At 39.8% G+C, this 14,282-nt stretch overlaps 2 protein-coding genes across 2 annotated transcripts in view; both read right to left on the bottom strand.

The window, feature by feature from the left end:
- Positions 1–3,798: 3,798 nt before the first annotated feature.
- LOC132823104 (protocadherin beta-15-like) lies at positions 3,799–6,189 on the bottom strand. Its single transcript, XM_060836643.1, has one exon. The coding sequence runs from the start codon at positions 6,187–6,189 to the stop codon at positions 3,799–3,801; it is 2,391 nt and encodes a 796-aa protein (XP_060692626.1).
- A 69-nt stretch (positions 6,190–6,258) lies between these two features.
- The window catches only part of LOC132823103 (uncharacterized), a 110,600-nt gene continuing 102,576 nt past the window's right edge, over positions 6,259–14,282 (bottom strand). Inside the window, 1 exon segment of the mRNA XM_060836642.1 lies at positions 6,259–6,449. Within this exon segment, the coding sequence (XP_060692625.1) occupies positions 6,259–6,449 (191 nt within the window).

The following is a 14,282-nucleotide window of genomic DNA, read 5'->3' as shown; positions in this document are numbered from 1 at the left end:
CTCAGACCCCTTGACATCGCGGTAGCTCACAAACCCACCAAAACAGCAGCTAATGAACTTGAAAGACCCCATACAGACGACAAGCAAAACTCATGTCATTTAAAAAATACCTTGCAAGAACTGTAAAACACTACATTGGACAAACAGGCAGAAAACCTGCCACCAGGATGTCACGAACATCAACTCGTCACATAATGGCATGACCCACTCTAATTAGTATCTTACATATGGATGAGGAAGTAAATCACTTTGACTGGGACAACACATCCATCCTAGGACAAGGCAAACAGAGACAGGCACGAAAATTCCCAGAAGCATGACATTCCGACTGGAATGCAGAAGCTCACTGAAGATGTTACCTAGTGTTGTGACAAAACATCTGGAAATGAACCTTCCAGCTCAGCGAGCAAACCTACATCCATGAATCAACAATTTCCAAACTTTTCCGCTAAGCTTTCATTGCGTGGTTTCGAAGAATTTCTGAACATACTGCATATGGAGCACAGACGCATCAATCTCCATTGCATTGAGCATGTTTTGACTTCATTTGTTAATTCACAGAATGTGACTGTTCATGGTTAAGTCACGATTTACTACCCACACAATCGCTGAGAAAGTGGTGTACAGGTCCATCGTTGAACTGTTGCACTTGATGAAGTAGATGTAGAATCGAATTGAATAACAATTTATCGTCATGGGAATTTTTCAAAAAGGACTACTGTGAAAAGTTTTATAAGTTGCCATATCACCAACCGAAATTAATGTCAGAAGTTATAAACATGAATAAAAGAAAAGTTCACCTCTGTTCAATAAACGGTTCTTGGTTAGGCTGAAAAGCCAATCCAAAGCAGCCACACTTGGCTGGGCCAAGAAGGCCACACTTGGACGACGCAGCCCTACCATTCCGAGACGAGACATCAAGGCTTGGACCAGACCTCCACGCTGTGACTTCTTGACAGCTGTTGGAATACCACGGAAGAAGATATCTATGTCGGGACAAGACCGTCATGCAAGGCTGAGACTATCCCTCTTGTTTACCACCACCTCACGTGGTGACCACGAAACCAGAAGACAGGTCTGCCAGGTGCCATATCGATCCTATTATTCCAGGCTTCCAAACGCCACGTGTTTGCTGGGCCTGTGCCAAGTCATTAAATGAAGATAAGGTACCATAATAAATGGAAGCATTAAATAAACAAGTAATTTAACGGAGTAGAGGATCTCTCGGCTCCTGGACTGAGGAGACTGCACGTTGTGCTGCTACTCTGCGGTCATTGGAGATGTACATCCACAGTGTTGTGAATAAGGGAATGTCAGGTATTGTGGCACAGCAAAAATGAAGAAATGGATATGAGGTTCATGTTAGGATGTTGTCTGGTTTCGAGTTGATCCTCTTCATGATGCTTGCCCTATGGATCTGCCATCCTTCCATTTCTGAGTCGTAGGAATGATGCGGTGGAAAGTGTTGGCGAAGAAGGCATTTTTCATTAGTGCATTGCATTCTATAGATGTAAATACTGAATTTCAGAGTTGAACTGGGAATTATGCCATTTTACACCAGGCTGCACTTGAACAATTGTGACATCAAGTTGTTATCGTACAATTAAAACTATTGAGGAGTAATGAGAAACTGCCCACTGATTTTAGTCATACCTGGAACAAATAAACATGCTTGCAGTTGTTGCACGGTTGTGGTAGCTCAATTCGAGCACAACAGTTCAGTAACTCTTCACTGTGCTGTCCTGGAACCAACCATCTTCAGCTTCTTCATCAATCACCATCCCTCCATCTTAAGATCAGAATTGTGAATGCTCTTTGATGATTACACAATCATTAGTGCCTTCACAATGTCTCAGATAGTGAAGTTGTCCATGCCCAAGTACAATAAGAGGTGGAGAATTTGTGGACTGACCTCTCGGTCGACACTGTACTAACAATGACAACAGAAAGTAGGAAACGAGGAGTAGGAATAACTTATCAGAAATTTTATCCTGATTTTTCTGCCATCAATTATGATAATGACTGATCATGCAACACAATACTCTGTTCCTGTTTATTTCACCTATATGCTTTGATCGTTAAGCCCCAAGTGTTAAATCCAAATCCTTCATGACAACCTTCAGCAAGATCGAACCTCGTAATCAGCTTTACAGTCCACTAGGCCCGGAATGCCAACATACTGGGGGTATCATTGACCAGAATCAAAACAGAACAAGTCACATAAATATGGTGGCTACAAGGTTCCTTTCCAATTCATTGCAGTGCAACTACATCAAAATTACTGCAGCAATTGACAAACGTAGCTTAGAACCTCCTTCTCAAGCGTAATCAGATGTGAGCAATAAATGTTGACTTTCCAATGACGGCCGTGTCGCATGAAAGTATGAAAAGCCTGCTGGCAGAATACTCCCAACGGGGAATGAAGGTGGAAACTAAGGTGGGAATCAATTATGCTGCTTTAGGAATATTGTTGGAGCTGCACTTATGCACCAGTGTAGACAGTACTTCATCATGTTCCTGACTTGTGCATTGTGGATGTTGGATGGGCTCTGGGGAGAGGATAAGTAGAATTGCTTGCTGCAGTATTCATAGGCCTGATCTGTTCTTGAAACCAGTCTTTTTATAGCTTGATCAATTCCGTTTCAAATCAATACTAAGATGCAGGTTGTTGATTGTGGAGTTATTCAGTGATGCAATGCCACTCAAGTTTACATGGTTAGATATTCTCTTGTTGGAAATAGTTGCTGACGATAGTATGTGTTGTGTAATCATGCTTGCTTCTTATCAGTTCAAGAATTGATGTTGTCCAAGTCTTTCTGCAGATGGGCATGGACCACTTCGGTGCCAGGTATACTTCAGAAATGTGCTGAAATTTGCACAAACATTAGCAAACGTACCCACTTCTGGATTTATCCAAGAGGGAGATATGTTAATGAAGCAAATGAAGATCTCTGAGCCGAGGACATTATTTAGATTGTCTGGGGCTGATGTTACAGAAATAATAAATTATTGGGTTATAGCTGTATAAGTAGCATGTTTAAGCATTGCTTAAGACTTTGATGTTGGAGAAAAGAATAGACTTTCCCTTCTTCATGGGTTTACAATGTAACAGTGAAACGTTTCATAATGCCAGCTAAAGGCTCGACATTATAATAACTGAACATCTTTGGTGAGTGTGCAGCTATTTGTGGCTAAGCAAATCCATCAGACGTTCGAAGAACGAACGGATGAGAAGACAGCGAAATGCACAACAGCTGACAATTTAATGCAAATTGTATGAAAACAAAAAAAAAATCCAACTAGCAACCATCACTGTTTCACAGACTTGAACCCAGGCTTCGTCACAACATTTATATATTAATCGTTTAATGTGAAATTTCAGGTTTTTTGGGACAAATAGGGATTGTTCAAAATAAATGAGTTTAGACTACTGAAATACTCCAGGGAGGAATTCAGAACATCTCACAATTACTTGATTTCATTACCTTATTTAACTGCATGCACATGAATATACAGAAATTCTTTGTTTCAAACCATAAATAATAAAAGTTCAAAATTGAATTTTAACATTCATGTTAAGAATATGGCTCTAAATTTTGTACTTTTACACAAGCATAAATGTAATTGAATGCATCTGGAGCGGGCAAAGGGTACTTGTTAATTGGAGTACATTAATGTTTGCAGTACCAACTAAATAATGCGTGAGCAGGACGTTTAACCTACAAATGAGCACAGAGTAAGTAATTGTTCGCCAGCAAGTATTACCTGTCACGCAGAGCATCTAATTGCCTGCAAAGATTAGTTCATTGCGTTGTTGTCATGATCAACCATTTCATTGAAAGGCAACGTAGGATGACAAGGTTTCAAAAAGAGAAAGTCACTCTTCGATGATTCTGGTGACAAACACACACTGTAATGATAAGTTTCAGTCTGAACGGTCCCGCTATAACTCAAAGGATGGCGTCCTGTTGGTCGACTCAAGCCATCATCTGAATTACCCTGACGATAACAACAAACAGTGGGGCTGTAATCTTCAGCAATATTTCTATCTTGTCTATACTTCAGGATGAGCAAACAAACAATGAGCATGAGAAATAAAAAGGAAATTGATCCTAATATAATGATTAGGTAGCTGTTTATATCAGAAAAATATTCCAGTTTTCTAGGCTTATCAATTTGTTCAAACGATTTCTCAGTTACGTTGGTAATTAAGGTAAATGAGATTGCAACTGTAGTTGAAAGACTTGGCTGTCCATTATCCTTCACACGGAGGACCAATCTTTCTGTACTGATATCTTGATCACTAAATGCTCGTGTTGTTCTGATTTCTCCAGAGAGATGTCCCACAGTAAAAAGGCCAGGGTCAGTGGCTTCCAATAACTGGTAGGAAAGCCTTGCGTTCTGACCAGAATCTTTGTCAGACGCAAGTACCTTGGTGACCAGGTATCCTGGAGATGTTGCTTTGGGCAGGATCTCCACTGTTGCTGATGTGTTCCAAGTTAAAGGTGAAATAATAATGGGTGCATTGTCATTTTGATCCAGGATAATAACGTTTACAAGGGTAGTGCTACTCAGTGGAGGTGATCCAGCATCCTGAGCTTGAATTGCCACCTGGAAATGTTTCTGTTGCTCATAGTCGAAGGAGCGCAATGCGTAAATGTTTCCGGTTTTGGAGTTAATCGTGATGTACGCGGAAGAAGGTATTTCGTGCTTTTGATCGTCTAAAATGGAATAAGATACTTCCGCATTCTGATTCAAATCAGCATCATTTGCACTAACAGCAAATATAGAAGCACCGGGAGTATTATTTTCCATCAGATACACGTTATATGATGATTGAGTAAATATAGGTGCATTGTCATTTACATCAATAACTGAAACCACAATGGATTTACTAATTGAAAGAGGTGGAAATCCACCGTCCCAGGCTGAAACGGAGATATTGTACAGTGGGGTAATCTCATGATCCAGAAAGCCATCGGTAATCAATTTGTAGTTGCCCTTCAGATATTTTTCGATCTTGAACGGAATACTGTCTGGAATCTGACACTGAACTTCCCCATATTCTCCAGAATCGCGATCCGTTACGCTGATCAGAGCTATACTAACCCCCGAAGCAGCATCTTCCTGCACAGCACTGGATAGTATTGTTACTTGCAGGTTAGGGCAATTATCATTAGTGTCAATGACATCGATAGCAACATTTGCATGGGCTGACAATTCAGGTGGAGCGGAATTCACCGCCAGGATGTCAAATTCATATGCATTTGTTTCTTCAAAATCTATTACTCCTTGAACTCTAATCTCTCCAGTCACAGGGTCCAATTTGAACAAGTCGCGAATATTTTGGTTAACGTGATGTGTGAAAGAATATGTTACCTCTGCGTTTGTTCCTTCATCTATATCAGTAGCATGAACCCTTAACACCAAAGAGCCATTCGCGATGTTTTCTAGCACTGACGTCCTGTAAGTTTCATGATCGAATACGGGGTAGTTATCATTTGCGTCCATGACATTAACGATGATCCGCGCTGTGCCAGATCTCTGCGGAATCCCACCATCGATAGCCGTCAATACCAGAGTAAATATTGATTGTTGTTCACGGTCCAAAGACCTCTTTAATACCAGCTCGGCATTTTTACTGCCACCTCTTCTTGTCTGCACTTTAATACCGAAGTGCTCGTTCGGACTGATCTGGTATGTGTTGATTGTATTTGTACCCACGTCCAGATCACGCGCGCTCTCGAGAAGGAAACGTGCTCCCAGCGCGTTTAATTCATTGATTTGCAAATCGAATTCCTTTTTGGAAAAGACGGGTGAATTATCATTTATGTCTCGTATCTCCACTTCAACGGGATACACTTCCAAAGGATCAGCAAGCGTGATTTGGAAAAAGAGAGAACATGCAGCGGTTTTGCTACAAAGCTGTTCTCTGTCGATTCTTTCATTAACAAACAAGAAACCATTTTCTACATTTACCTCTATGAATTGCTTCGAGTAATCAGAAATCAGCAGAAATTTGCGACTTGATAATTCCCAAACCTTTAATCCTAGATCGTCAGCGACGTTGCCAACAAAGGTTCCACGTTCCATTTCCTCGGGAATCGAGTAGCGAAGCTTTTCGGAAACCAGGTCAGAAATGCATAGCGAAAAAATGATGGAAACCTGGCTAATCAGTGGAGTCGACATTGTGATATTGATGCGTTGCTTCTGACAGAAAAAAAAGCTAGCTGCGTATTAATATCTTATTTTATGAAGTTAATAACCGCAGGTATACCACCGGAGAAGCGTTATTGCTGTGACTGCAGACGAGCAACGCACAAACCGACTATCCTTTTCGTTCTGTTTGTCTAACGGAGGAGGCGGTCGATCTCTCACAACGTCTCGAATTCTTATTGGTAGACAGCGACACGAAGAGTTTCCCCCAATAACTGCAACCATTCTTAAAGCTAAACCGTTGGGAGATCTTGTCAAATTACAAGTGTACAATTGAAAATGTCCGGACAAAAACGATTTTACAGTTCGGTTTTATTTACATTGTGGTGTATTGGAATCATGCGCTGTCTCATAGTTATATCATTCTAGCCACCAATCATTGGCCATGTTTAGTCCATATAATGTCATTCCACGATTTAATTTAAATTGGTACTAGGTTATCAACTTTACAAAACTGCCAGGCCTTAAATACAATATAGTGATTCTAAAATGTTCCAGATATCCCTAGGACTTGAAAAGGCCAACATTATTTCCCAAATGCTGTTCCTGTCATTTTTTAAAATGACAATAACAATCTCTCAATTGGTAACATTATTTTCCCTCTCTCGCTTAACAGTCGAAATCAGTTTTTTTTAACGCACGAGCACCTACTTTTTGAATGTCATTTGAATATATTTCTGGTAAATCTATCACCCCTCTTCCAGGAGCAAACAGCACCATCCTGACCATCTCCAAGAAACTGTATACCCAATACATAAGTGTGCTGCACCTAACATTTGAAATTTCTACTGCCATTTTGTCAAGACCAGAACATTAACTTTACGTCTGTGTTCTGAGAAAGTAAGGAAGTCCTGTGTTAAAATATAAAGAATATGATTGACAGATTCAACAATCATAGCGAACTGAAAATCATCATATCTGCCAAAATCGTTGGTGTTTAGGGTGTAGGTTTGCTCGCTGAGCTGCAGGTTTGATATCCAGACGTTTCATTACCTGGCTAGGTAACATCATTAGTGGCGACCTCCAAGTGAAGCGAAGCTGATGTCTCCTGCTCTCTATTTATATGCTTGTCCTGGATGGGATTCCTGGGGTCTGTGGTGATGATTAAAATGGATGAAGAATCATAAATGTTCAGATTTTATCTGAGAATTCGAGGGAAAATCGCAACGTTCCACCTTGATGGTAGACAACGTGGACGACAATGATGAGGTCACTGCCAGCAGATAGCAACAGGCAGTTCCTCAAAGGAGAACGCAGTCGGGAACGCACAGCACTCGCAATGTTGTATTTTGAATGATTGGAGAGTAGAAACATAGGAGCAAGCGTCCGCCATTCAGTCTGCCATGCCTGTCATGTTATTTAACGCGCTCATTACTAAATAACGTCTTTTGTTCATTTATCCCCAATCAGCCTCTATCCCTTTGGTAACTAGAATTCATTTCGAAATGTTGTTTCAACGTAGTTGAAGCATCTTTAAAGATTGAGCTTCCACAGCCCTATGTGTAGCAACGGTTCACTGTTTCATGAAAAGCTCCTCATCTTCGACCTACATAACCTATCCTTCTTTTTCCAATTGTGCGTAATGGTACGAGGATCTTCATGCAGGCGAATCATCTCTGCTGCATCAATGATGTAGTGACTGTAATATTTTACTTCTAACTTAGCGCTTTATTTCTTCCAACCTCGTTCTTAAGTTTTGTACCTAAGTACTTGTATTTAAGATGGCACCACTGTGTGCGACTACATTGAAAACTTTTCACAGCACTGGGGTACTTTAGCACTTGAGTACTCGTGACAATAAAGTTTAAATGTAAATCTATCCTATCCATACTTTTAATTTATTGTGAGTTTGAATAAGGTCACTTCTTTGAAACACCAGAAAATACAATCCCAACTTGATGAATGTTTTTAATAGGACAGTACGGCCACCACAACAAGAAGTCTGGTGAACCTTTCTTATACTCTCTCTATCGTAATAATAACAAATAATCTTGCATTAAAGATTAATATTCCTGGCAATTTGCTGACCTGCATATTTGACTTCCATGACAAATTGATGAGGATACCCAGATGACGTTATGCATTGACACTTTGCAACTTCTTGCTATTTAAGAAACAGCATCACAAATTTGAAATTACATCCTTATTCGACTAGTTCTTGAGACCAGATTTTTATTGCATTTAAATGCCACCGATAGTCGCAATGGCACTCTAACCTATCTGTTAGGAAAGAGTCAAGAAGTGTTGATTGTGTTTGGACTGACATCTGATCTTGCATTCTTTCAATAGGGAAATGCGCTTCTGTGAAATTGAATGACTGAATGCAGCCGAAATTCTCCATTTGGAAATCACATACGTGTAATAGGCCCAGTGCAGCAAAGTGTATTTTCAAATAATTTTCCATTTGTATTAGCCAAGAAAGAGAATGGATACAGTACCTCTCTAACTAACTGTAGTCTTCTGGTTGCTCTGCCTGACCACAAGGACAAATTGCTATGTCTGAGCAGATTGTAACGTGAGTTAGGTCACAGTGGGAGCACTGCCTGCAGTTCTGTTCGCCACAACGTAGGAAAGATTTGATTGCACAAGAGAGAGTGAAGAAATGATTCACAGGATGTTGCATTGTCTGAAGTGACTCAACTACGAAAAGTGATGAGATAAGCTGAGATGGTTTTCCCTAGAGGAGAGAAAGATGAGGGGCAATGTGATGAAAGGGTACAAAGTTCAGAGGAACAATGATAGGAGAGGTAGGAGAAAATCGTTCTCTTGATTCGGTGGGTCAATAATCAGGCGGAGCACAATATTAAGGAAAGAAGCAGGAAAGAAAAATGGATATAAAGACTTTTGTTCTTCACCTACGTGTTGTGGACATCTCGAATTCACTGCCTGAAAGGTTTGTAAAAGCAGGAAATCTCAAGAAGCAACTACTGTTTTTGAACGAACACATGGAACGTCCTAACATGCAAGTCTGCAAGCTGAATGGTGGAAATTTGAATGTCTGATGACCGACACAGACACGTTGAGTCTCTTTCCTGCTGCAAAATCTCTAGGCAGTTATTCACTGCCAATCAGGTTATCTTTTCCTGTTGTTGCACGAGGACGTCTCCGGCATAGCTAGCATTTAAGGTTCATCCTGTTCATTCACTAACCACATTGTTGGAAGAATGGAGTCACATGCAGCAGCTGTGACCACCGGTTTACCTCCCCTAAATGAGTTTGTACATCAACATGCCATTAGGCCAGCTATCGTCTTCACATAACTTTTACGTTTGGTTTGATACCTCATCACCCATTGTGCGTTTCGAACACAGGTCGCTAGAACTTTGATTTTGGTACTGCGAGGCCAGTCGCGTTATCAGTACACCAATGTCTCCCCTTTGTGACTCTCAGAGGCTTATTAATAGATATAGCTGAAATCTCGAAATTAAACACAATCCATTAACTTGCTTCGTCAATGACCCGCCGATATTTCCTCTTGAATAATTCTCATGCATTTACTCTCAAATACTCAACGATATTCTCAACAAAGGCCTTGTGTTCCTGCTGCTTGGGAACCGAATAGAGAGTTTGCCTCGAAACAGGTTTGACACATAAAGCAGGTGAATAAAAACCGTCCGCTCTTTATTGCTGTCGTTCTCAGATGGATGTTGCTGTAAAACGGCAAATCGGTTAGCTGACCTTACTCTTTCGGGACAACCGTACTTTTATATATCAGTGCACTAACACCGAAAAGAGGAAGCCATAGAAAGTAAAAATACAGACCTGAAGAATTTTGTTGATTATGGCTGCACAACATACGGGAATATCGTTGTTCTCTTCGCTGCAGTGTGAGGCACTGCAGATCCAAGGCAGCACTTCAGCTTCTTATTGGTAGACAGCGACACGAGCAGCCTCAAACAATAACTGCAGCAACTGTTTTTAATGTTGGACTATATCAGGATTTATTGCAACAGCATGAAACGAAAGGATAGTGCGTGCATAATTTTAAAAATTCTTTACAAACGCAATTAATAGTACATTTGTAATATAATTTGCAAAATCGGTTTAACGTACTTTAGCAGCAGAAAGATTAATTCTCCTTGCAATAACATTTCCAATTACTCTGCAAAGCTAAACACGGAACTGTCGATGCTGGAGATCTGAAACAATAAAAGAATAGAAATTATTGCAGAACTTTAGCAGGTCTGTAGCATCCGTGGAGAGAAAACAGTTAACGCTTGGAATTCAGCGGCTCAACACTTTAACTCTCCCTCCCACTCCACCGAGGACATGCAGGTCCTTGGACTCCTCCAACGCCAGAACATAATAACACGACGGTTGGAGGAAGAGCGCCTCATCTTTCGCCTGGGAACCCTCCAATCACAACGGATGAACTCAAATTTCACCAGTTTCCTCATTTCCCCTCACCCCATCTTGTCTCAGTCGATTACCTCGAACTCAGCACCACCCTCCTAACCTGCAATCTTCTTCCTGACCTCTCCGCCCCCACCCCACTCCGGCCTATCACCCTCACCTTGACCTCCTTCCACCCATCACATCTCCATCGCCCCTCCCCCAAGTCCCTCCTCCCTATCTTTTATCTTAGCCTGCCTGGCACACTCTCCTCAATCCTGATGAAGGGCTCGGGCCAGAAACGTCAAATTTCCTGTTCCTTGGATGCTGCCTAACCTGCTGTGCTTTAACCTGCAACACATTTTCAGCTCTGATCTCTAGCATCTGCAGACCTCACTTTTTACTTAATGAAAGTCAATACAACCAATTTCAGAACATTTGGTCAACCTAAGAGAAACGTAAAGATACACTATGATCACCGGCAACATCTGAAATGAGTGTGTTAAATTTCGTGATTTCCATCTTTAGAACTCCTCTCAATATAGCGGTCTGATGACTTATCTCTGCAGGATTGCGCACTCCTGGATATGATGGAAATGTTGTGGGACATAGTATCTAGTAACACGAAGGCTGGAGAGCAGCTGTTGAAAGGGGAAGAAACGTTTTTTTTCGCCATGTTGTTATGTGTTTCTACTTAAAATTTGGCTACATAAACAGGGTCAAATGATTTGAGAACGATTTTAAAATACACACGTGCACGAGTTAGAAGGTGGAGTAGGTTACTCAGCCCCTCCAGCATGCCGTGACACTTAGTTACAATCAAAATACTACTATTGCTGGAATTTTGAAATAAGAGTAGAATGTACTGGAGAAATTCACAAATCCCGGTAACATCTAAAGTGTGAGCAAAAAACAGTCAACATTTCGAGTCTCATATGATTCTCTGTCGGAACTGTCGGAGCATGGCTAATCTGAATGTCATCTCAAATCCATATTTCTTCTTAAGTTTGATAACTTTACAGGCAGTTGATCAACAATATTTGATTTATTTGTACCTGAAACATATTCAAACATTCTGCTTTCTAGACCATTTCGAGGAGAGAGTTCCAAAGATTTGCTGCACTCCAAGGAAAATATTTGTTTCTTCTCTATTTCAAATCAGTGATCCGTGATTTTAATACTGTGACACTTCAAACTGAAGTCTTCCGTAAGATAAAACATGCTGTCCATATTTACCTTGCCACGATCCCTCAGGATGTGACATGTTTGAAGCAAATCACCTGTCGCACTTCCAGATCCAGATGGTACAATTCTAGCCCAACTAACCTTTGCATGTAAGGCACCCCATACCATTCAGGTTTTTATTTTTTTTTAATGAACCTTTTCCAACTTATTTAAATCCTTCCTTATATAAGGTAACCATTACTGTGCAAAGCATTTCACATGCAACCATATACCCCTGTATAATTGAAACATAACTTCCCTACTTTTGTGTTCAACCCACCACTCCACGATAATTTCTAATATCTTATTTGCTTCCTGATGAGAAACTGTAAATAAACACTAATTTTTTACAATCCATTCACAGGGACATCCAGAACTCTCCACATTTGCACGAAATAGAAAAAAATCCCAATCATTCAGCGAATCAAGGCTAAGGGGTTAAGCAGGAAAGTGGAGTTGAGGATTATTAAATCAGCCATGATCTCATAAAATGGTGGAGTTTATTTGATCAGTCAAATGACATAATCATGATTCTACTTTTTGCTCTCTTGGTGAGAGATTATGGAGTTCTAGGATTTGCCTATTTCTTTTATAGTCTTTCTGCAAAAATGGACAATTCCACATTTCATTAATTATATCCATTTATTGTCGCTTTGGTACATAATTCCATACTTATTTTACCCATCTATAGTTTTTTTGTAATCTCCATATGTCTTCTACAGCACTTTCTTAATTATTTTTGTGTTGCTCGTAAACTATACATCCTATCACTCAATTCATGTAATTTACGTAAGGCCTAGCACCAGTACCTGTGGAGCAGTATTTGTTCAGGCATTCCAGTAGGGAAAAACAAACACATTTCTAACTATTTTCTGTTTCCTTTTGTACTTTGAACTTTCCTTTCTTGCCAATATGATACGTTGTACACAACGAGTTATTATTTTTTCAGTAACCTTCAATATGTCACCTTTTCGAATCTTATCTGAAAGTCTGCGTCCTGCATATTTGATGGCTCTCCTTTATCAATAGAACATGTTACCTCCTAGAAGAACTGCAAAGCGTTGGTTGAACATAATTTCTCATTAAAAAGCCACGTTGTCTCTACCAGATGAACTTGGACTAATCCAATTACTAAGCTGTACATTCTTTAGTCATTATTTGTAACACTTTGGACATGAAAGACCTGTAGTTTGTGCTTGTCTGTCTCTGTCACTTTTTAATGAACAAACCACATTCCTTGTTTTGAAATGTAACAGGATCGTCCGATAATCAAGAGAATTTTGGAAAATTGAATGAAATGTGTGAAATTAGTTTTGGAAAATGCATCACCATCTTTTAAGAACTTAGAGTATTGTTCATCAGGATGGGGATAGTTTTCTATTCATGGCTGAATGTTTTCGGGAGATCATTTTTTTTCAGAATTCCTCCTTCCCTTCCATTTCTGGAGTTATCATCACTCATGGAATGTGACTTGTGTCCTCTATTTTGAAAACTAATGCCAAATACTCAGTGAATTTGCCTATCACTTAACGTTCCTTTATTAATCCTTCAAACTCACTTTCAACAAGATCAATGCACACTTTGCCACGTATTCCTAAACGATTTATAGAAATTGTTACTATTTCTGCATAGCAGTCTCTCACATTCTGATTTTCCCTAAATTAGGTTTTTGGTGGTTATTTGCTGCTTTAAGATCCATCCAACATTCTAGCCTGCTTCCATTGCTTATACAAGTGTATGCGGCTTCTTTTAGTGTGAGATTACCTCTTCTAGTAAATCAATCCATGATTTTCTATGCTTGTTGTAGTGTGTCTATTGTGCGTGCTGCAAAAAAAGTTACATTAAATGTCTGCTGCTGCATCTGTATCCACATATCCTTCAACAACTTGTTAATTCATATTATCCAGTTCTGCTTTCATGACCCTTTTATTGCCCAAAATAAAATTTTAAGAAATAGTTTCAAATCCATTCCTCATTTCCTCAAACTGAATTTAACTTCCAGTCACTCTATTATTGCTACTCTTTCAGGCATCTTCACATTAAAATCATTATTTAATTATTCCTTATTCCCATGAATAAACCTAGATCCAATATGTTGTCCACTATGGTACAGAATGTGCTGAAAATGTGTGCCAAATACATTTTATGATCCCCTCATCTAAGCTACCTTTGCCCAGCTGACTTTTCCATTCAATATGAAAATTAAAGTATCCATTGATTTTTGCAGTTCCGTTCTAACAAGTTCACACGCTTTTTTCCTTTGTGCTCCACCAAGCAGTTTGTTTCCTTCTGTGAGTCCCTATTTCACTTCCAAAATAACTTTGACTTAATCATTCCTTGTTTCAATACAAACTGTTTATACATCTCAGTTTTCTGAACTTCTGTCACCACTATATCTTATGCCGTATCTTTGTTTTGACTGAGAAAGTCACCCCTTCACATTCACCTTATGTGTTTAAATGATCTTTACCGAAACGACTCGGGTCTCAAGTCTTAGCAGTTGCCTTCAA

The sequence above is a fragment of the Hemiscyllium ocellatum genome, chromosome 16 (genome assembly GCF_020745735.1).
Source record: "Hemiscyllium ocellatum isolate sHemOce1 chromosome 16, sHemOce1.pat.X.cur, whole genome shotgun sequence".
NCBI classification, from domain to species: domain Eukaryota; kingdom Metazoa; phylum Chordata; class Chondrichthyes; order Orectolobiformes; family Hemiscylliidae; genus Hemiscyllium; species Hemiscyllium ocellatum.
Note: the sequence above shows the minus strand (reverse complement) of the source record. Positions and strands in the feature narration are given on the sequence as shown.

Coding starts and splice junctions, on each gene's coding strand:
- LOC132823104 (XM_060836643.1), bottom strand. CDS start 6,189: ATGTCGACTCCACTGATTAGCCAGGTTTCCATCATTTTTTCGCTATGC.